The following is a 9,876-nucleotide window of genomic DNA, read 5'->3' on the forward strand; positions in this document are numbered from 1 at the left end:
AATGAGAACACAAGGAGAGAGGAACTATCAGAACAAATGGTTGCATGTGCGAGAGAAAGAAAAAGGATATGAGCAAGTTATGCCCTTTTTTGTTCATATTTGGTTACTTTTTATTTTTTATTATTTAAAAGCAATATTATCTAATAGAAGGTTGTTTCAAATACTATGTCGTTTTGAAGTTCTGGAAGATTCTTTACTGACAATAGACGCCAAAGCCATGTAGCTTAGGTGGAGATTATGATGCGAAAGCCGATTGTTTATGAATAAAATCGGTGAAATGTTTCACTGACTCTTTTGTATGAAAATATTTATTCAGATTTGAGTTTTTATTTACCATTCAATTTTCTCTCAGTTATGGTTTAATTTTAGCGATTTCTTTGACATTGCACTCCAAAAGTGCACACCTAACAAAACAATGGAAAATTTTTAATACACACCTAACAAAACAATGAAAAATTTTTAGAGTTTTTTTTTCTCACAAGATTATAGAAAAGAAAAATAAAAAATTAGCTTTTAGACATAAACTAATTTATATAAACACTTTTATACTTCTCTCGTTTTTTTCATCTTGTAAGTTGAACATGAAATAATTTTAAGTTATGAAAAAAATCATTTTATTTTTGTCTCCAAATGAATGTTTATGAAATAATTTTAAGTTATGAAAAAAATCATTTTATTTTTTTCTCCAATAAATGTTTATGAAGAAGTTAATCAAAGTATATTTGGAGTAGTTGTTGACTAAATTCAAGACACCAATTTCAAACCAAGTCATTATTATGAGTTATCATGTATAGTATAACAAATTATGATACTTGGTCTGAAATTCAAAATTTAAATATTAAATATTATTTTCAGATGTTACATAAAATACTCAATTTTTTCGTAATTTTTTTGTCTGATATTAATCATATTCAAAAGTTTATTAAATTAAAACGAACCGTGTTATTATAACCCGTAACTTTGTAACAAATTAATTGCTATGCATTTAAAGCAAATTTTAGAAGATAAATAATTAAAACACAGTTGTTCCCTTCTTTAATGTTTATATAGTCACATATTTGAATCCATGTATTTAAATAAAACTAAAGAGAAATGCAATATATACACAAACACTCAAAGGATGAAGGAAAAAATTGCTAATAAGTCTGAAACCTGAAAAGTATTAATCTTATATATAATATCTGAAATTAAACTATAAAGATCAACAAATAGTCCTTAATTCTCAAATAATTTACAATAAGATTGTATAAAAAAACTAGAAAAACCTCGAAAAATAAATAATATTCAGTTTTTTTTTATTTAAAATAAAATGATAACAAATATCTCTAGATGAAAAATTATAAAATAAAAATAGTTTATTTGTGTAAAAAAACAGAAGGACATTTTTATCTTATTTTTAATATTAAAAAACTAGATTTATATATATAGTTTAATATAAAAATATATATGTTTATTTCAAAATATAAATTTTAATATTAAAAATACATTTTATATTAAATTATATATGTATAATTTTAAAATCCAAAATTTTGAGCCCTAGCCCTAGGCCCATGGGATTTAGTCTCCGTTTAACGTGTTAAAAGTATGAATTAAAATAAATAAAATTGTATCAGACTGAGTATAATTGATTATGGTGTAGTGAGTAAGAAGAAACTAGAATAATTAAAAAAATTAATAATTTAAATTTTGAATGCATTAAAAAAATAAATATTTTTAATATTTAAAATAGTTATTAATTATTAAAAAAATGAGTTTTTACAAAATAAAAATAAGTAATAAATTAAAAATGTTTAGTTTAATTTTTTTTTAAATGAAGAAAAGAAAAAAATAAAACCTACGTCAACATAAAAGTTAAATCTATAAACATAAATTAGTATTTATATTTATTATTATTAATGATGTAACTATGTTAATTTCAAATAAAAAATACAAGATATAATTATAAAAAATGAAAGTCAATTAATATTAATTAGTAGTGAACACAGATAATATTGAAGTGTCTAGTCATTTTCAAGCATTAAGTATATCATTTGCATTAGTAGTGAACACAGATAATATTGAAGTGTCTAGTCATTTTCAAGCATTAAGTATATCATTTGCATTAGTTTTTTTTTTTTTAGGATTTTGCATTTATGGTGTCTACTACTAATTAATACTAATTGACTTTATGTCTTGTATTTTTTACTTGAAATTAACATGATTACATCAATAATAATAAATAAATATTAATTTTTGTTTATAGATTAACTTTTATGTTGTTGTAGGGTTTAATTTTTTTACTTTTTTCATTCTTAAAAAAAATAAACTAATATTTTTAATTTATTATTATTTTTTATTTTTATCTTGTAAAAAACTATTTCTTTATTTATTAATTATTTTTCTAACTATTTAAACATTAAAAACATTTATTTTTTAATGTATTTATAGTATAGTAGTGAACACAGATAATATTGAAGTGTCTAGTCATTTTCAAGCATTAAGTATATCATTTGCATTAGTTTTTTGTGTGTAGGATTTTGCATTTATGGTGTCTACTACTAATTAATACTAATTGACTTTATGTCCTGTATTTTTTACTTGAAATTAACATGATTACATTAATAATAATAAATAAATACTAATTTTTGTTTATAGATTAACTTTTATGTTGTTGTAGGATTTAATTTTTTTACTTTTTTCATTCTTAAAAAAAATAAACTAATATTTTTAATTTATTATTATTTTTAATTTTTATTTTGTAAAAAACTATTTCTTTATTTATTAATTATTTTTCTAATTATTTAAACATTAAAACATTTATTTTTTAATGTATTTAAAATTAATTTTTTTAATATATTAATTTATTTATTTTTTATTTTTGAAATGATGTTAGATAGAGAAATAAAAATAAAAGGTGTTAAATACGAAAATAAAAACAAAAAATACTAAATACCGATATAAAAAAAATGATAGATGAAGAAATAAAAATAAAAATAGGATTATATGAAAAATTGATTCCGTTTAAGTTGTTAAAAGTATGAGTTAAAATAAAATTGTATAAGAGAGAGTATAATTGATTATGGTGTACTGAGTAAGATGGAACTAGAATAATTTTTCTTTTGTTGTAGTATATTCCACAATGTTCCTAACAATAAAAATTGTCTAAAAGCTTTTGATGGTAAAACCCAACGTGTTTCCTTACATAAGCGTACTTCCTAGAAAGGTGGTGAAAGCTGGGGGATGCATACGCCGCATCATCATCAAAATCAAATCAAGGACGAAACGGCAAGGCAATCAAGGTAGACAACCTTGTTACGGCACGTGTTCCACACCACGCAATAGATCATAGCCACGTGTCCTCATCGCAAAGGGCAAAGCCTTAACATTCACGGTTTAAAAACGCGCCACGCAACCGTACATCTACGGAATATTCCCATTTCACACCACCCACCGGTTAGAATAATTCCGTTTATTTCGTCAGAATTAAATAATAAATAATTAATAAGAATTAGTACTTCATAATAATCAAAACCTCGTTTTATTTAAGTCAAAAAAAAAAGAAGCCGTGTTTTATCTCTTAGGGTTCCATCTACCTATTTAGATAAAACACGAAATCCCAATCGTATTCGGTAACAATTCCTCTCTCTGAGAGAAGCTCTCTTATTCCAACTGATTGTTGTAGAATTTTAATGGCTTGTTCATCATCCGATTCAAAACTAGTGACATCGCTGTTGTTCTTTCCTTTCCTAATTCCGATACCTTTCGATTCTGTTTCCGCCTTACGCATACTCGATACTTGTTCATCCCTTTCTTTCTCAAATTCCGATTCTTTTTTGTAACACACATACCCTAGTAACCCAACTAACGAACCAAAGAAACCGTTGTCATGGGAAAACGTAAGCTCCCAGATTCCTAGGGTTTCTGTGGTTATCGATCCGACTCAATTGGATTTTCCATTTGTTCAATTAATTAACTAATTATTTGTTTTTTGTGTTCTGTGTAGGTAATTCTCAACGTAAAAGTGCTGCGATGTTCGATAGCGATGATGATAGTAGCGTAACCTCGTCGTCAACGGCTCGCTCTGATTTCATGTCGGTGTCTGGGGCTGAAGATGTGCAGTTTGTTCAAGATTCGTTACTCGACCAAGCTCTCGATGCATTAGATGAGAAAAGGTACCTTGCTTAACGTTATCGAATTAAATTGACATTGTGGATGGAGCTGAAGGGATTTTTAACATATTTTTGTTGATTTATTAAGGGGTTCCACGAGGGAGAAAGCTTTGTCATCGATCATAGACGCTTTCAATAGCAACATGCAGCATGAGTTTGTGGAGAAGAAGTAGGTTTTTATGCTTGCTGTTGTGTTATTCTTTTTAGAATTTAATTGAAGTGTACTTACACTTCATCCAATCACAAATTGGCAGGAAGTTTCATCACAATTTAATTATTGTTTTTATTGCAAAAGAAATATAATAAAGATAAGTTTTATAAATGTGCTTTAATAAGCAAGATCATATATCTTGAAAATATGAGTTATATGTGTTCCAATGATGATCCTTGGTTTTTAGGTTTTGTTGTTGGTTCTATTTATAAATTAAGTTGCAATTTCACTTCGCAATCTGTATATAAGCACACGGAAATTCATTTTTCACGCTAAAGTGATTATTGCATAACCTCGAGGTGATTTCTTTAAACAGATTTGCTACGTTATTACATCAATGTCTTGCTTCAATAAAAAAGGGAACTAAAAAGGCATCTGCTAAAGAGATAGCTTTGGCATCTCACGCCATTGGTAAGAATTTGAGTAACTTAATCATGTTTAGTATTTACTTCATTTAATTGAATATTTAATGTCATTCATTTTTAAGGTTGTCTGGCCTTGACTGTTGGATGTGGTGATAATGCCCGCGAAATATTTGAAGAATCCATCCGTCATTTGGATGAATCTCTCACATCTAGGATAGATGTTTCAAAGACTCCATCAGTGAGTAGGAGTTTGGAATATTTCAAATTCTTGTATTCACACTTCTCCTTTTGATTCTCTGTCTACAAGGCTGAATGTTATCTGCTTGATGATTTTTATAGTTGCTGGAGTGTTTGGCTATAATCACCTTTATTGGGGGGATTGATCAGGAAGAAACAGAACGATCAATGGACATGATGTGGCGAATTATTAATCCCAAATTAGGTTCCAATGTAGGTATCTGTTTCAAACATACTAATCTGTTCTATTCACTAATCACCCCTTTTAAGGTTCTCTAATGTTTGTAATAGTAGTTATGATAAATTAAGTCACATGATAAACTTTTTTCTGTGTTTAGGTGGTTGCTGTCAAACCTTCTGCTTCATTAATAGCTAATGTGGTGTCTGCGTGGTCGTTTCTTCTCTCTACCGTGAGCAATTTGAAGTTAAATTCAAAAAATTGGCAAAAGTAAGAAGGCTGTCCTTTTACATCCATTTTTATTTAATTCTACACTACTTCTAGCTAGATAACATGCTAATTTGCATTTTGTTGGAGGCTTCTGATGTCAAAATCATTTTAATGCATATATGATGTTGAATCACTTTAGCCCAGTGTGTTAATATCCCAAGGAGCGGTTCAGAGTGGCTGGCCCAAAAGTCATAATAGCGGGATAATGACTATTCTATTTTTATGTAGTTTATGTGATGTATACTATATACAAATAAATTCTCCAAAATGATAAAAAATACTTAAAATTAATGTCACTTTTTCATAATTAACAATAAAAATTCATAGCTATCTGAAAAAACAGAACAAGTACCCCGAGAGTCAAATATATGCTTCCTACATGTTGCCATGACTTAGAACAAGAGGCAGCTATCTGTAACAGACCCTGTCGCTGGACAGAATGATAGGTAGAGAAAGTGAGAAACTAGTCACGAGAAAAGAGAAACCAGTCACCGAAGAAGAGAAATCAAATTCTAGAGTGCTGAGTTGAGAGATAAATGAGGGGGTTGAAAGATATTATACACATAAATGACGGTGTTGGGTTGTGAGAAAAAGTGAGAAACAACAGCTTTTTGATTGATTTTGTTAGAATATTGATCTAGAAATTGGAATTTTGTAAGTAGTCCCCTCCCAAACAAGACCTAATTATAGTGTTCAGAGGCCAATTTCGGAATCAAGAGATAGCGTGACTATTGACTATGCTGTTTGCTCACGACTATCCAGTTTACTGTGCCCACCATTTTGGGTGCATCAGGCTCTACCCTGAACTGCTCCACTACCTACAGTTATAACCAGGTTTTAACTGTTTCCTATACCCCCAGCATTTGTTGCCTGTCATTAAGAAAAAGAGCCCACATAAGGAAAAGCCTGTATTCAATTTTTGCGCGAGTGAAAGGTCAAAACTGGATTGCACAAAACGTGCAGAATATATTTCAATAATGAACAATGAGGATATTAGTTGAGTTTAAATATTTTATAGCTAACCTTGGTTTAAACTATGAGATAAAGCTGTTATTTATTGACACATGAAGTCTGATATGTAACAACATAAAAATCTGATATTTAAATTTTCAAACCCTGGGTATTTTTTATTCTACCTCACTTTTTTCATGAATTGTTTTTAGGTATTTTATTTGCTTATTTTCAGTAAGGTATTTATGATCTGGGTAGAATTGAAGTACCAGTAGGATAGTGTTATATGAGCTTGTTTGAACGAACTTTTGTAGAAGGATTTATGGGAGAGAGAAATATGAAGAAAAAAATGAAATTAACTTCTCCGTGAGATATAAATTAGTTCATATGTAAGTTAGAACAAAATTGGAGAAACTATGAGAGGTCCTCTATAAATTACTTTATGCATAAACTAATTTTAACTTATGAAGAAGTCAATTTTATTCATATGTAAGTTAGAACAAAATTGGAGGAGAAACTATGAGAGGTCCTCTATAAATTACTTTATGCATAAACTAATTTTAATTTATGAAGAAGTCAATTTTTTTTTTATTTTTTTTTTCTCTCCTGAAAGTTCCAGTTAAGAAATTTGGACACTATTTTAGGTTTAAATTTTATCTGTATTATTTGTTGTGACAAAAAATATCCAGAGAGGATTGCATTCTACTGTATAGCCATGCCTTGGATCCAACTTAATGTTTGTTTATCATGCAGTTCGATATCTTATTTATCTAGTCTTCTAGACAAGGAAGACAGATCTGTACGAATTGCTGCTGGTGAAGCACTTGCTCTGATTTTTGAAATTGGAGTTATAGATAAATTTTCTGCCCAGCCAGACAGCGCAAGTGATACAACTCAAGAAGGGAGCAAACCACTTGAAAGCTACATATTTTTACAGGGACTGAAAGGAAAGGTGTTGAATCAATGCAAAAAGCTTTCCATGGAGGCGGGTGGAAAAGGTTCTGCGAAGAAAGATCTTAATAGTCAAAGGAACTTGTTCCGAGATATCTTGGACTTTTTTGAGGTATGTTAGTCACTAACTACTACTGTTATTATATGATAATAAAATGTTCTGCTAGTGAAGGTGAGGATTCTGTACTGAATTTACCTTGTGATCCTAGTATGGTTACTACCCGGATATTTCAATGAAGATTGGGGGTGATTCCCTGCAGACATCATCATGGTCTGAAATGATACAGGTTTTTCTTGTGTGCTTTCTTTCCACCCTTTTTGAAATCTCTTTTCTTTTTAGCATTTTGACATTCAGATTTTTGCAGTTGAATTTTATCAAGCATTTTCTTGGAGGAGGATTCGTTAAGCATATGCAGGTAGACTTTCTCAACCTTTTTCTTTAAGCTTCTGGTTATTGCATAATCTGTTTACACCTGTTTTTTTCCACTTTCCATTGGCAAACAGGAAAATGAGTTCCTACATGATGTCTTTGGTTTTTCGCCGAAGAGAAAGTATCTTAATAACAATGAACACAAAATGTCTGGTGGTGAAAAGGTACGTTTGTATGTGATTGTGCTCAATTATCTTGACTTTTCTTGTGGATGCCTTTCTTCTTATGTTCCCCCCACACCCCACCCCACTCGTTATCATGCGCTGACGTGCCCCATTCCCTCTACCCGCAGAGAATGTTTAAATCTCCAAATTCGGTTTTAAACAAGGCTAGGACGCAATTACTTAATAAGCAACGGATATTATCTGAGGTTGGTATTCTTACTGTTAATGAGAACGCTCACTTTTATCTTCCCGTGGAAGTACTTAAATTGATAATACGGGTGGGACAAAAATTCAAATTACAAAATCGAGCCCGAGTCGAGCCCGAGTCGAGCCCGAACAGAGAAGGTTCAGGACGATGTCGAGCCTTTCGGCCCCGGGACAATAGGCCAATATTGAGTCAACTCAAGTCGGCGGAGTATATTGAGTCGAGTTGGCCCATGCCAATGTCTAGTTGTGCTAGAGCGGGCCCGACTGATATCCAGGCCGATGTCGAGCCGAGAAGGTATGAGTTAATGTCGAATCGGGCCTATGGGCCCAAGGGTTGTATGGGCTCGAGTCTATGTCAAGTCGTTTGGGCTCGAGTCTATGTCAATTTGTTCAGGCCTTGGGCCGATGTTGAGTCGTTCGAGTCGATGTCGAGTCACATGGACCCGAGTCAATGTCAATTCATCCAAGCCCAGGGCGAGGTGAGTTTTTCAGGCTCGCATCGATGTCGATGTCGAGGCTCGCATCGATGTCGATGTCGAGGCTCGCATCGATGTCGATGTCGAGGCTCGCATCGATGTCGATGTCGAGGCTCGCATCGATGTCGATGTCGAGGCTCGCATCGATGTCGATGTCGAGGCTCGCATCGATGTCGATGTCGAGTCTCGCATCGATGTCGATGTCGAGTCTCGCATCGATGTCGATGTCGAGGCTCGCATCGATGTCGATGTCGAGGCTCGCATCGATGTCGATGTCGAGGCTCGCATCGATGTCGATGTCGAGGCTCGCATCGATGTCGATGTCGAGGCTCGCGTCGATGTCGATGTCGAGGCTCGCGTCGATGTCGATGTCGAGGCTCGCGTCGATGTCGATGTCGAGGCTCGCGTCGATGTCGATGTCGAGTCTCGCGTCGATGTCGATGTCGAGTCTCGCGTCGATGTCGATGTCGAGTCTCGCATCGATGTCGATGTCGAGTCTCGCATCGATGTCGATGTCGAGTCGTTCGAGCTCGGGCCAATGTTGATTTGTCTGGGCTCGGGATGTCTAGCCGTTCAGCCCGTTGATTTGTCTAGCCGTCTGGGCGATGTTGAGTCTATTGTTAAAATGAATTTAATATAATTAACAAAATGAAAAAAAAAATCAAATAAATTTTGGGCTGATTAAAGTGAATATATGAATTTTAAATCTAATCCATTTATTTGGATATAGAGCATGACCACCCTTAATAAAAACCATTGGGTAGATCTTTGCTTATTTTTTCCTTTGATTTCTTTTGTTAAAATTTACAGGGCAAAAACTTCGGCCACTACGCTGTCGGTATGGTTGACGAGGATGCATGAATTTGACTGGGAACAACAATATTTATGTCTCATTTAGAGATTCGATCCTTCATTTGATGTAACAACATTTGCTATATTTTATCACTGTTTGTACTCTGTTTAGTCCTGTACTTCTATTAATTACACAGCATATTCCCTTGACGTTAGATTTTATGATGTTATAATATGAATGACAAATAGACATTAAGAACGAATTTCATTTGCTTCGAAATGTATTTCCCTACTTTTAAGTTTTTTTTAGAAAATTCATATAGCTGAAAACTATATAAAATAAATAAATAAAATTTATAACTAAGATATTTATACTCAAATATATTTAAATAAATTTAGTTTACATCACAGTCATTGAAGATTAATATTTTATGATAAAATAATTAATATTAATAATTATTTATTTATATACTCATAAAAGTAAATAATTAAAGCT

At 31.9% G+C, this 9,876-nt stretch overlaps 1 protein-coding gene across 1 annotated transcript; it reads left to right on the top strand.

Moving 5' to 3' along the window:
• Positions 1 to 3,499: 3,499 nt before the first annotated feature.
• On the top strand, positions 3,500 to 9,643 carry LOC137822041 (uncharacterized). The gene is made up of 13 exons (XM_068626931.1): positions 3,500 to 3,875; positions 3,983 to 4,151; positions 4,237 to 4,317; positions 4,676 to 4,770; positions 4,847 to 4,962; positions 5,064 to 5,174; positions 5,300 to 5,409; positions 7,114 to 7,423; positions 7,521 to 7,598; positions 7,677 to 7,727; positions 7,816 to 7,905; positions 8,034 to 8,111; positions 9,399 to 9,643. The coding sequence occupies exons 1-13, from the start codon at positions 3,866 to 3,868 to the stop codon at positions 9,447 to 9,449; spliced, it is 1,350 nt and encodes a 449-aa protein (XP_068483032.1). The 5' UTR covers positions 3,500 to 3,865; the 3' UTR covers positions 9,450 to 9,643.
• The last annotated feature ends 233 nt before the right edge of the window (positions 9,644 to 9,876 follow it).

Source organism: Phaseolus vulgaris, chromosome 9 (genome assembly GCF_000499845.2).
Source record: "Phaseolus vulgaris cultivar G19833 chromosome 9, P. vulgaris v2.0, whole genome shotgun sequence".
Classification (NCBI taxonomy): domain Eukaryota; kingdom Viridiplantae; phylum Streptophyta; class Magnoliopsida; order Fabales; family Fabaceae; genus Phaseolus; species Phaseolus vulgaris.